Here is a 14,364-nt window from a genome sequence, read left to right as displayed (position 1 = left end):
CTGTCTGCTTTTCCCTATCCCTTGGCACTGTTTTCCTCCTCCACATCTTTTCCCATCATTCCTACACCCTCAACCGTGTCCCAGGGTATGTCTACACTGTCACCCTAGTTCGAACTAGGGTGGCAGTGTAGACGTCCCCCCCATACCCCTGTCCTGCCCATGCCCTGGGACCTGTTCTTCATCTCCCTTGCATCAGACGGCATTCGTGCTTCTCTGTTCCTCTCAGCCCTATGCCAGAGACGCTGACCCTTGTCGGCTGTGTCCCTGCCACTGTCCTCGACCGACCCTGCTGCTCATTTCTCAGCCTCCACTCCTGAGTGCGTCCTTACCCTACCCCGTGGGCCGTGGCCCCCTGTCTGCTTTCACTAGGCTTTCTGACCTGGGAGCCCCAAACCTGCCCCTCTCCTCGTCCCCTGCTCTGTCCACATGGCAGACCCCCGTCTCCCTGCCCCTCCCCTCTCCCTCCACCGCCAGGTCCCCGGTGCTCCTGCCCCCGGTTCCCAGCCCTGCCCCGGTGCCAGGTCCCCTGCGTCCCTGCCCCTTGGTTCCCGTCCCGGCCGGCGCCCGCCTCTCCCATTCATTCCGCCTCGTCACCCGCGCCTCTGCGGCTGGCGGGGCCGGGGCCATAAAGCCCGTCCCGAAGCAGGAGCCAAAGCGAGCCCTGGTCGCAGCGCCCCCGCCTACCCCGGGACCCGCCGCCGCTCGGCCGCTCAGGACCTGCCCGGGCCGGGATGCAGGGGGACGGCGCCGCGGGCGGCCGGGCGCTGCGCTGCCTGCTGGCCGCAGTGGGGCTGCTCTCGGCGCTCAGCGCCGCCGGGACGCTCTTCCTGCTGGGCCAGTGGAGGGAGCTGAGCGCGGCGCTGCGGGAGCTGGAGGCTGCGCGGCCCCAGGGCGGGGACAGCGCCCTGCGGGCCCTCCTGGGCCCCACCGCCCCGGGGCCAGCGGCCTCAGGGGCCGCCCGGCACAAGAGGAGCCACCGCGGAGCGGGCGCCAGGGGCCACATCCGAGCCGAGGACGAGGAGTTGCTCATGATGATGACCTACTCCATGGTGCCGGTAGGGTGCGCCCGGGGAAAGGGCCGCAGAGCATCTCCTGGGGGCAGGGGCTGGAGCAGCATCCCCACGGGGGTCCCCCTCAGGAGTTAGGGGCTGTGCCCAAGCCGGCGCCCCAAGGGCATAGCCGCTTCCCCACCCGCACCCAGAAGGGCTGGGTCAGCAGCACCTGGCTCACAGGCGCTGGCCTGAGAACTTCACTTCGTGAAGGTCACCAGCTGATTGGAGAGTGTTTTAAAAAGTGAATATTACCATGGAGAGAGCGTGAGAGAGAGAGAGTGAGTGTGTGTTCTGTCACACAGCCCACCTCTAAGCCAGTAGGTCTCCGCCAGAGGTAGGTGTGCCTCGAGGGACACACACAGGTTTCCCAGGGAATACATGAACTCATCTAGATATTATCATCGTTTTTACAACAGGCTCTCAAAAAAGCCCTAGCGAACTCAGTGCAAACTAAAATGTCATGCATACAAGGACTTGTTTATACTGCTCTATGTACTACACCCTGAAATGCAAGGTCAATGTTTATACCCAGTTAATGTAAGCTATTTTTCAATAATAGTGTTCTGGGACACTTTTGTATTTTTATGTCTGATTTTGTCTGGAAAGGTTGAGAGCCACTGCTCCAAACAACCACTCCTTGAGCACCTACAGCCTTTGTAGCAGTCCATTCCTTGTTTCCATAAAGATCCCCCTCATATTCTGCTTGCTTTTTCAGGCCCCTTAGATAGTCCTTTAAAATTTGCCTAATCTTTGTTCCTAAATGTGAAAAAGCAGTGAAATTTACAGAATAGCAAAGCAAATCTCATATGTTTTCCCCTATTGTAGAAGTTAGAGATCAGAAAAGACTATCTGGATGTTGATCCAGCCTCTGCAGGATTTGTGTTCCCTGCAGGGTATTTCCCAATGCTTTGTTCAGTCTAGTTTATAAATACTAAATACTGGTTAGAGCCTGCAAATATTAAGGTAGAGAACTCCATAAAACAGACTATATTGTTTTACAGCTTGTAATGCAAGTTTTGAAACATGCCTATTGTGCAGAGCAACATCTCCTAACAGGATCTCAAAGGTTTCCCATTTTTCCCTGAGACAGCTAATTTAATTGTTATTTATTTTGAAAGTGCAGTTCTGGATTTGGTTAAAACACTGCAGGAAGCTTTCAAAGTAGTTATGGTGTGGGTAACAAATCTTTACAAATTCAATTAACATTGCAATTTTTAGGAATTTACATTTTTAAATATCCCCCTGTATTACATCACTAGTTTCAATGACGTTATTTCATTCAGAACACTTAACTGTAGTCACATATATTTCCAATTCTTCACTATAGGTTGGACCTCCCTGGTCCAGCATCCTTGAGACCTGTCAACGAGGGAGTTTGCTGGACCAGGGGAGATCAACTCTGGCTCCTCTACCCTTAGCTCAGCAGGGCTGCTGGTGCCAGCAGGGCTCCCAGCCACCAGCCCCTCTTCCACTGGCCCGGAAGGGCTCCCTGACCCAGCAGGGCTTCCAGCCACTGGCCTGCCTGCTGCCAGACTCCCAGCCACCAGAGCATTCTGGTCCAGGAACGTCCATAGTCCTGCCAGATGTTCTGGTTTAAAGTGGTTCAGCCTGTATTAGGCATATTAGGCCTCCCTTTAGCAACCCATTCCTTCAAAACTTTATTCACTGAGGAAAAAATCAGTAGAACTAGTAGCATGAATAAGGAAAGCACGATTTAGTCCTTTGTTACAGCTGGGCCAGATTCTGAACTCTTTTCTGAAGCAAAACTGCACTGAATTTTTACACTTTACTGGACATTTTTTTTCAGAATATGGGGTTCCACTCATGTGCATGAGTATTTCTAGGACAGGGTCCCTAGCACCTGATTATACTGTATCTACTCAGTAAAAAATCCCATCAAGGTGTGGGAAACTAATTATGAGTTTTGCCTGAGTAAGGATTGCAGGCCCTGGTAAAAAAAATAACATGAAAAGGCAAATCTGACCCTTCAACCCTTAGCCTTTGTCTACACTAGTGATAACCCCCCTTTTTTGAAATAGTAAGTGGAGTGTTCATACTAACAAGTGCGTTTTTTTTTTCAAAATAATTGGGCTGGTTATTTCAAAATCTGTACTCCTGCTTTACTCAGAGAATAACACTTATTTCAAAATAGTTATTTTGAAATAGTGGTAGTGTGGATGCTCTGCTGCTGCTATTTTGAAATAACTACTCCCCAGAGTAATTCGAAGTAATTATTCCCCAGTGCTTCCTGGGGCTCTAAATCAAGGCAGTTCATCCACAATAATGGAGCCTGCCTCGGACTAATTTTGAGGTTCCCCATAGTGGGGATACGCTATTTTGATTTTGTTATTTTGTGAGTAATTATTTCAAATTTAGTTATTTTGAAATAATTCCCTAATGTAGACCTGCCCTTACTGATGTAAATACTCACAGTGACTTTAAGGATTTCTCATGGAAGTATTGTCCCACTAAGCGAGGTCACTATTAATAAACTATTGGTGTTTATATTTATGTAAATTAGGTCTGTCAAGCGATTAAAACATTTAATCGTGATTAATTGCACCATTAAAAATTCATTGGGATTAATCGCACAATTAATCACATGCATCTCCCTTTCGAAATTCCGCAGTGGTGTTTCAATGGGGCAACGCTGCATGGAGCCCAGAATGGAGCACTGCCCCTTGAAGCATGGCGGCGGCGTTTCCAAGGGTCAGCGCATTAGGAGCCTGGGATCGGGGACTCCATCTGATCCCCGGCTCCGCCGTTGCAAAGCCTCTTTGAAGCTCTGGAGCAGCACTTCAAAGGGGCTTTGCAATGCGGAGCTGGGGATCAGCTGGGCACTCCAACTGCTCCCCGGCTCCGCTTGTGCTGCCCCTTTGAAGTGCCATTTTGGCACTTTAAAGGGGCAGCGCATTAGGCACTTCAAGGGGGCAGCACAGCATTAACGCCTGCAATTAATGCATTAAAAAATTAACACATTAATCCTGTCCGACGTTAATCGCAGATGTTAACCCAGGTCAATTGACAGCCCTAATGTAAATGTTGTCACTGTAATGACTGAATTTAATGAGACTACTTGCATAAGGTGACTCACGTAATTACGATAATATAGAAGTTTATTGGCTTTACATTTTTAACAGAAGTACTTCTGATATTTCTTTTGCATAGAATGTTGTGTGGCATGTTTTTGGTTAAAAGGACAAAACACAAAGACTTAGGTAGTTAAGCAGCTTATGTTTCATTTTCTCATATTTCAGAACAAATGTTAGGAAGATCAGGTTTGCATAAATTGCTTTAAACTCTTTATATTAAAGAAGAAATCCTTTAAATAATATCATACGTTTTTTTTCTTACTGGAACATTTTATTTTCTGTAGCCTTAAAACCATTTGGAAATATTATTTTGTTACTTAGTGATATACAAATGAAAGAGAAATACTGTAAGTTAATGAATCTACTGTGCATGTTTTCCAATTAAGAACATTTTTACTCTGATCTGAAATGCAGCTTGAAACAGAAAGACTTCAGAAAAAATATCAACATATGCTAATTGCCAACGTAGGTTTGAAGAAGAAGAGGACCTGATTTTGTTATGTGTTGAGCACCCACTGATGTTAGTGGAATTTGAAGATGTTTTGACCCTTGCAGAAGTACTCAGAATCTTGTAAGATTGGGCCCTCAAAAAGATCTCTTATTTAAAGAATAAGCACAGATTTCCAAAGCTGCATATCTGTTATGAGTAGCTAAATACACTAAAATTAACCATCATATAATACTTGCATGATTACAACACATATATTGAGAAGGATCTTTTGAGACAGAAATTTTCCATCCATAGCAGAACTACAACAGAGAAGATGTTCTAAACTTCCCTATGCTCCTTAACTAAAAAGCCTGGATTCTGACTTATTGGTGGTATGGAGATAGTTTACTCTATATCAGAGGTGGGCAAATACTGGCTCATGGGCCAGATCCAGTTCACCAGATTAGCCCCTGGCAGGCCACCACCTTTATATTTACCTGTGTCTCTGCAGATACAGGTGATCACAGCTCCCATTGGTCATGGATCACTGTTCCTGGCCAATGGGAGCTATTAGAAGCAGTGTCTCGGACTATGCTGCTTCCTGCCACTCCCATTGGCCAGGAACGGTGATCCATGGCCAACAGGAGCTGTGATTGCCGGGAGCTGCAGAGGTACGGGTTAATATAATGGTGGTGGCCCATCAGGGGCTAACCCTGGTGAACCACCACTGTTTTATTGCCCACCCCTGCTCTGCACCCTCTGAATTCTTTGGTCTCTGTGTTGGAGTTTACCAATGAGGTGGTCAATCAATGCTAAATTTATGGATTTTGTTTAATGACCTGGACACCTGTCTAAGAGGAGCTACATGGAGGCCACCAATCACACAGGTCTCAGAATTGCCACCCGGCAGCAACAGCTTTTAGGAATTTCCCCTGAAGGCTGGATTTGAAACAATAAGCTGCAGAACAAAACCTGCAGTTTAGATCCTATTACTGATCCTCAAACAAACAAAATGACCGTTGGCTGGCAATGGGGTTTGCAGGTGCAAATGATAAATATTACATGTACTCAGATTATTTAAAGTGCACACACGTTTTTTTTTTTTTAAACAAACAAGCATGTATTCTGAGTGGAGACAGTTTTACTTAAGCACAGGTGAAGGCTGAAAATTTGACTCTCGATGTCTTTTGGTTGATAAAAACCAACTCAGCTTCAACAGTACAATGTATACTACTTAAAAGAGAATGGATTTTATATTCTCTGGTAAGATACTTCTGACATCTGAAGACAGATGTAAGTATAGCGAATGATGAGATAAAGCACATTTTAGATCAGAAATATTGGCTAGCACTTACATAAGGACTCTTTGATTTTGCAAGGCAATGAACATTGCCACTTGCCATTTAAATTGCTGGGAATTGAGAGTACTCCTCATCTCTCATTACCGAGCCCTGTATTGTACAATGTTCACTCTTTGGAAGTAAAAAAAAAGATTGACAAAGAAATTTTAACAAAAAATACAATGCTCAAATTTTCAGTAGGCATATGTCCTGCAGCATGAGAACATTGTTATAAATATGTACTCGTTGAGATGGTGAATTGTTGTTTACAAGTATCAGAACAAAGGATCCCAATTACTGTAGTGCCACAAATGGATGAGTTTCCTGTAATCTAATTCCAAATTCATATGCTGCTCTGTATTATGTCAAGTGAAAAAATTGGTAGCGATCACCTTAGATAGCTGGTAAGCCAGTTGAGTTCAGTTGTAGAATGGAAAATGACTCACAAATGGACATATGTATCAGTTAAATACTGATCATATTTGGCTGCTGCCAGCTTCGATAACCTTTGATAACCTATCTCAGATACAGCACCATGAAAACCTAAATGAAATAAGATGCAAGTCTTTCTGTCCTGACTGCATCCAGAGATGTGCCCATGTAGATTTTTTTAATGCTATTAAAATGGTACAATGCACAGATTCTTAAAAGCAATCTAATTTACAGATACAAGTGCAGGTTTTCAGAAGGCCAAAATTAAGGCCTAAATAGCTTTCTCACATTCTACAAGGTGTTGCTGTAAAATAGATAATTTCCCCTACTGATTTTTACACAGCAGTCACAGGGAAAAATGAAGTAAATCAGAAAGCATTTTTGTTAGCCCTTTCTGTAGAAACTGAAAATCAGTCCATTGTTGTGAATTTTGCATTCTTTTGTAATATTAGGTCCGTGTGATGGTGGATTTATGTAACAGCACAAAAGGAATATGCTTAACAGGTATGTTTTCCAAGTACTACTGTAATGTTATGCTGAATGCTGCATGCTTGATGATTAAATACTTTTTGAGGAGGAAAAATTGGCATGAGATAATTGTAGGCTTTAGGATGGTAATTATTACAGGAGTGATACTATTGGTCTGATTAAAAAAATTACAGTATCATTTGTTTATGTTCTTTTGAAAACATAAATCAACAATCCTGTATAGTAGCAGTCATACCGAGTTATTGCAAATACAAGCATTTACAAAATCTCCAAAGTAACATTGCTACTTGGGGGGTGTTTATTTTCCAGATAATTTTCCTACCTAAGAGTCCCCTCTTGCAGAGCTTATAATAGAACTGAGATCTTTATCAGAACTGAGATCTTTATAATAGTTTTTAATATCTTTTGGCATCTGAGAGGTGCTATAACCACTAATGAGGTCAGTTGCTTGATTCTAGATCAGCATGGGGTAGACAACCCAGAGGTCAGAAGGGCTTTTTATCACTGTGGCAACTGCCATGGCTAAGTTATGAGTGGAGGCAGTGGATAGGGTTGCCAGATGGTTTCAACAAAAATACTGGACACACTTGACATTACATCACAATCTACATTACATCTTATTTAGAAAATAACGGACATTTATATTTTCTCAATTTGTTTCCCAAACAGAAAGCTTAAATTCTGGACTGTCTGGTTAAAACCGGACACCTGGCTATCCTAGTAGTGGATTCTGAGGCTATGTCTACACTACAGGGTTTTTGTGCAAAAACCCACGGAGAGTCTACATCTCAAGCATGTTTTTGCTCAAGAAAATTTACAGTAGAACAGCAGAACAGAGGGCTTTTTGCAGTGCAGGGCTTTCTACAAGGAATAACTCCTTTTTGCGCTAGAGTTTTTGCACAAAAAGGTGTGTGTGGATGCTCAACAGGGGTTTCTTGCGCAAAACGAGCCTATCGGAAAAAGCACAGGTGTTCTGATGGCCATTCTGTTAATGGCAATCAGCACTTTCTTGCACAAGCGCGTCCAGGCAGTGTGGACGCTCTCTTGCGCAAAAGCGCACTGCTTTTGCAATGTGCTTTTGTAGTGTGGACGCGCTGTTGTGCAAGAAGTTTTTGCAAAAGATCTCTTCTACAAAAAGCTTCTTGAACAAAAAGCCTGCAGTATAGACATAGCCAGAAGGATGAACATGCTCATTACATGAGACTCTGAGGTTGGTTTCTCAGAAATACAAAGGAATTTCAAAATTCTTGGTGTCTGGGGTAGAGTAATATCATTAAAAGTTTGCATGTGGTCTGGGCAAACCAAAAAAAATATAAAGCTTTGGCTACTTCAAGGGCTCTGAATTGACATTGCTAGCTGAAGTAAGTAGCTGCTGGAGCTGATATACATACTTGAAAATGAGAAAATAAGTAAACCCTTTAGGTTTGGGAAACAGTTACGTAAAAGAGTTCAGGGCATTTGCAGTTGGCATGAGCTACCGATCCATTATGGTTTAATTTCAGTTTAACTGATTTGAATTCAGAATGAGTTAGAATTTTGTGGGAAATTTCCCCTTGATATACTGGAGACAAAATACAAAATGGACTCCTTTTGAAAATGCAAGTGAAATTTGACTGGAACAAAGACAGCTCCCCTGACAAGTCTTAAATATGTCTTGTGTTGAGTTCTAGAATTCTGACTTCACACTACTCCATGCCTGTTAAATCCCTTTCTGTGCACTCCCTGAATCTTCATTTCAGCTAAGCCCCACTCTAACATTGGTTTTAACAATAGCTCACTACACGGTAGACATTAGCTGTCTTCATTACATTTGCTACATTTCAAGTACTTTTCCTTTTCATGTATGTGACAAAAGGACATCTAGGATCTTCAGTGAGTTCAAGGTGACAAAGTAATTGAGAGTTCTAAGAAAAAAATTGTCCACAATGAAAAAAATCAGGCATTTATTGGAAAATTGCCTGAGACCAGCATTAACTGGCGTCTACCAGTGTTACTAAAAAGTCAGTGCAGCTTTAGTGCGATTGTACACTGCTTCCCATTTCCTATAAAGATTTTTAATGAATGCCTTAAGATTGTCAGGTGAGAGCCAGAGGCTGTTTATTTCTTTAATTTTTTTGTAGAGTTTTATACTTAAAAAAAATCATTATAGCCCTGGTAAAAATGTTAGTTCAGAGAATTTGGTTCTTTAATCATAGACATAATATCTCTTCCAACTTTTCCTAGTTTTTGATTAAAATTTGTTTCTCTAGAAGTTACATAGAACAGATAATTTGTCATTTCTTATTGTGCCCTGTTTTATTTACTCCTGCCTTAGGGGCATGAAACTAATGTACAGTAAGGCCTTTTATTTGGTCAGTCAAGGCAAATAGGCCTTAGCATACTTCTTAAAAGCTCTGTTAATTTATGGGCTCTCAAGTGATAGTAAATAGTATGCTACTATCCAGGGAAAGTGATAATATTTTGCATATAGCTACTGGAGATTTCTTTTTAGTGTAGTTCAAGTCACTGAGGCAACGGCTACACTGCCGGGTTTTTTTTAGAAGACGATATGCAAATCGCACTCACATTTGCATATCTTCTTCTGATTCTTTTTGTGGAAGAGGTGTTGCTGCTATTTGGCCCTGTGTAGACGGGGCCAAATGTCGGAAATAAACCCTCTTTCACAAGACCCTTTATTCCTCGTAAATTGAGGTTTACAGGGTCTTGCAAAAGAGGGTTTTTTTTTCCTGACATTTGGCCCCTTCTACACAGGGCCAAATAGCGGCAAAACCTTCTTTACAAAAAGAATCGGAAGAAGGTATTCAAATGCGAGTGAGATTTGCATATCTTCTTCCAAAAAAACCAAACAGCAGTGTAGCCATAGCCTGACAAAACAAACTTATAGCTTCCATTGGAATATCCTGTGTTGCACATGTCCCTGAATTACTAGCATGTATCCAGTTTCTATTGTTACCAAACAATGAACTTCCACAGGCAACAAACCCAACTCCAAATACAGAACAATTGCAAGTAAAGGAACCTATTTGTTATTTAGCCGTAGCTAGTGTGGATTAAAAAAGAGAAAATATTTAACCCTCCTATTTCAAACTTCTATGATTACCCAGGAATGAGAGTGCTTTGGAATGCATATTCTCTACATTTTTTTTGTCATAACATCCACATTTGACCTGGGCCACTGTACAGCTGTTCTGTCATTACCGCAAGTAGGGCTTTAGATAGGGGTGGGCAATAATTTTTAAAAGGGGGCCACTTCACAAATTTCTGAAGTGGCCTCGGGCTGCCCCTGAAGAAGATGGGCCTCGGGCAGAACGGGCGGGACAAGGAGGCTTCTGTGCTCCCCTACCCACAGACCCTGATTGGCCTGCAGGTGGGGGAATGTGTGAAGTCTACCCCTACCCCAGAGAGAATTACCAGCTGTTTTAAAACAGCTGGCGGCTCCTTCTAGGTGCCACAGCGGGAGAAGGTCTCGCGTGCTAACCCCTGCCCCAGGCCAATTAGGGCTTGCGAGTGGGGGGAGCATGCAAAGTCTCTCGCCCCCTGCCCTGCCAAGGGCATGTGGTATCTAGAGAGAAATACCAGCTGTTTCAAAACATCCAGCATTTCTCTGTAGCTGCTGTGCACCCTTGGGGGGGGGGGGGAGGAGAGGAGACTTCGTGCGCTCTCCCATCCGCAGGTCTCGATTGGCCAGGGAACGGCAGGGTGGCTGCGGGCCAGATCCAGCCTGTGGAGGCCCCTTTGCCCACCCCTGGCTTTATAGAACTTCTTATGAGGCACTAAGTAGTGTAAACATAATAATTAATGGCTAACTTAGGTGCCTATTAGTGAAAAGGGTCAAACACCTGTCTTCTGATTAATCAATTCAGTAGCAGTGAAAATGCAGAGTCCATTCTTAGTCAATCAGATTTCATGGGAAATGTAAGAAATGACTGGGCTTGGCACACCAGGTGGGTGTTTGTATAATTGCTTGTGAGAATAATCTTTCAGCAAGTCTGACTGGATCTGCACTAAAGCATCATTAGTTACTTTTAATACAAAATTGTTAAACATAAATGCCTCTTTTCTGTCTTGGTTTGGTCTAATGGTAATCAGTTGAGTTTAGTATTGGTTTTACTTGAACTGCCAAGTTACACTCACCATTTTTTCTCTTTGTTTTTTGTTTGTTTGGTTTTTTTTTTCTTTTTTTGCTTGTTTTCCTTTAGGTCCTCCAGGCTCTCCAGGTAAGATTCTTTTCAATTACTGTAGGTATGATGTTGATTCACTTACTGGCTTAAAAATATTTTTGTAAAGACATCACCTTGGCAAAGTGATATACCAGTTAGTGTGAGGGAGAGAGGTGTATCAAAAATACATTTCCTGAAGACTGTCCCACATTCTATGAACCACATTTTCCAAAGATTAATAAGAAAATATATAGATACTGACGTTATTCCGAAATAACACGGCTGTGTAGACTTAGGGTGTGTCTAGACGACAGAATTTTGTCGACAAAAGTGGACTTTTGTCGACAAAACTATACCTGCATCTACACTACCGCTGAGTTCTGTCGACATAACGTCAACATAACTCAGCAGTTTTGTCAACGCTGGTAAACCTCATTTTACGAGGCATAATGCCTTCTGTAGACAGAGTTCAGTCGACAGAAGGTGTTATTGCATGTAGGGTTGTGTCTAGACTACAGGGTTTTGTTGACAAAGCAGCTTGCTTTGTCGACAGAACTGAATGTAGTCTAGATGCTCTTTGTCGACAGAAGCTTTGTCGACAGTATCTGTCGACAAAACTTCAGTCGACAAAACCCTGTAGTCTAGACGTACCCATAGTTTCAGAATAGGATCTGCATGGGAGAGTCTTTCAGACTTTACTAGCAAACTGACCCATAAAATATTCAGGAAACTAATCCCATAATGGGTGTTTTTGATCAAGAAGTTTTTTTCTGTGTTTTTTCCTGTGGTCATGTCATGAGAAAGGTTGAAAATCATTAAGAAGGGGCTAGTAGCCAACATGTTACTTGCCTAATATCATACACTCAGGGGAGAGATGACAATAGAACTTCTAGTCCCTTCTTAGTGACTTTCCACTTTTCTCATTATATGACCCCAGGAAAAAGCACATAAAAAAAGGCTTGGGGGGATCCCCTTCCATAATTTTGTTTTTTTTTTCTCTCATCTAGCCATAGAGAAAGAGAGCAAGGTCATGATCCCACTTGGCAGCTTCAGGACCCTCATTTTAAGAATGCATGACCAAAACCCAAACTGCTTCTCTGTCCTAGTCTGGAAGCAAAAGGTGCAGCACCAACTGATGTCAATCACAGTTTTGTTCAAAGATCCTGGGGGAAATATTGCCCTTTACCTTTAAGCTAGGATTTACGCTTGGTTATCAGAAAATAAAGATCATTGCACGGGAATATAGGGCATCGTACCCACTGAACTCAAATAGTGGCAGGTTCTGTGAATTGCTGATGTACAGGGTTTTGTCGACAAAATGCAGTAGATTTGAAGGTGAAATGTAAATGGTATTTGGTTAATGTACATTATACACTCCTATTGGTTTCTTCAGGACCTCCTGGACTGGATGGTTTACCTGGCTACAATGGATCAGATGGCATTCCTGGTCTCCCAGGGCCAAAGGGGGAGCCAGGAGTAAATGGAAGGAGAGGAAAAATAGGTACTTTCCAGACCTATCCTATTTTACGCAAGTCTTCATTAATGTTATACACAAGTACACTTACTTATAGACACTGAGCAGGGGAAATGAGTTTCCTTAAATGTTCTGTTATTGCCAGCCCTATTTTGTCAGGAAACCAGAAAAAGTTGACACATATTATAGATTAATAAGACATATAGAACCAAGTTCTGCTCTCTCTTCCACAGGCATAACTTCTGTGGACTTCACCAGCTTTTGACCAGTGCCATTCCATTGACTTCTGTGGGTGTACTATACCGAAGAAGAATTTGGCGATAGTAAATATACTCTAGAGAGAGTATTGCACACTCCTAATTAGAGAGAATTAATGCAGTTTATTTAAATCTCAGCATTTTCCACAGGTTATTGTTAATGGGAGTTGTGGTCTGTCATTCTAGTAATTTCTTGTTCCCACACCTATCTATGGCCCTGGGACCCCAGTTAGCCTTTGGAAAGGCTTAAGCTCTTTGGGGAGACCCTGTCTTTCTTATATTTCACTGTGACAGCAGGCAGGTGTGTATTCAGTAATGTGTGGGTGGAATGGAGTGATAGCAAGAATGCTACTTTACTTCTATCCTCTTTCTTATCCATTTATATTGCTAGCTTTTTGGTTCAGTGACTGTCTCTTACTAGGTGTTCGTACAGTGCCTAACACAGTGGGGTCCAGAGCTTGGTTGTGGCGTCTGGGCATGACCTTAATATGAATAAGACAAACACTTTGAAAACTCAGAGCTGGTCATAATAATAATACTTTGCTTTGTAGAATCCCAGAGTGCCTCGAAAACCAGATGTGGACATAAAGACACAGGATAGGAGTTAGAATTGCAAAGGAATATAGCGGTGGCAACACTCAGGGTATGTCTAGACTACATGGCTCTGTCGACAGAGCCATGTAGATTTGTTTATTGGGCAAAGAGAAATGAAGCGGCGATTTAAATAATCGCTGCTTCATTTAAATTTAAATGGCTGCCGCGCTGAGCCGACAAACAGCTGATCAGTGCTAGTCTGAACGCTCCGCGGTCGACATCAAAGCCCTTTGTTGACCGCCCTGGTAAACCTCATCCCACAAGGAATAATGAGGCAGTCGACAAAGGGCTCATTATTGTGGGATGAGGTTTACCAGAGCGGTCAACAAAGGGCTTTGATGTCGACTGCGGAGCGTCCAGACTAGCACGCTGAGCCAACAAACAGCTGATCTGCTGTTTGTTGGCTCAGCGCAGCAGCCATTTAAATTTAAATGAAGCAGCGATTATTTAAATCGCCACTTCGTTTCCCTTTGCCTACAACCCTAATCTACATGGCTCCGTCGATGGAGCCATGTAGTCTAGACACAGCCTCAGTGTCACCGCACCTGACTTCTAGGTGCTTAGGAAATTGTTGAGATTCACAGCTTAGTATGCTGGCTTTCTGAATGTCATTCTCAGGCACCTGTTTCTCTCCTTGTTCATTGTGTAAGGAGCCCCGGCACCTGACAATGAGATTCACAAAACCCAGTGTACTAGGCAGCTTCCTGCTGAGGAGAGGAGTGTATCTTAGGCCCTCCCCCTTCTCAGGAAGTTCAGTGCCAAGGCCATCCTGGCAAGGAGGAGGAGGATGACTCCCTCCTAACTTTTAGTACAATGGGTGGGGAACATGAGAGACTGTGCATGGATGGTGAGAGCGAAAGGAAGAGGAGAGGGAGACAGACAGACAGAGACAGAGAGACACACACTCTGTAGCCTGGTGGTTGGAGCACTCTCTTGGCAGGTGGGAGTCCCAGAATCCAGGCTCAACTTGGAGAATCTGAAAGAGCCACACAGTTGAATATCCCATACCCCTGTGGTTAGGATCTTGGTTCAACCCTTTTCTCC

At 43.3% G+C, this 14,364-nt stretch overlaps 1 protein-coding gene across 2 annotated transcripts in view; it reads left to right on the top strand.

Annotated features, from left to right (window-relative positions):
• Positions 1-586: 586 nt before the first annotated feature.
• GLDN (gliomedin) overlaps positions 587-14,364 on the top strand; it is a 45,075-nt gene continuing 31,297 nt past the window's right edge. Inside the window, exons 1-4 of one of the 2 annotated variants that reach the window (XM_075897234.1) lie at positions 587-1,055; positions 6,799-6,850; positions 11,035-11,052; positions 12,389-12,496. In XM_075897234.1, coding sequence (XP_075753349.1) covers positions 732-1,055; positions 6,799-6,850; positions 11,035-11,052; positions 12,389-12,496 — 502 coding nt within the window. In that variant the 5' untranslated portion in view covers positions 587-731. The remainder of the gene's footprint in view (positions 1,056-6,798; positions 6,851-11,034; positions 11,053-12,388; positions 12,497-14,364) is intronic. The other variant, XM_075897233.1, reaches the window with a different exon arrangement.

Source organism: Pelodiscus sinensis, chromosome 14 (assembly GCF_049634645.1).
Source record: "Pelodiscus sinensis isolate JC-2024 chromosome 14, ASM4963464v1, whole genome shotgun sequence".
NCBI lineage: Eukaryota > Metazoa > Chordata > Testudines > Trionychidae > Pelodiscus > Pelodiscus sinensis.
This window is presented reverse-complemented; position numbering and strand designations above follow the sequence as displayed.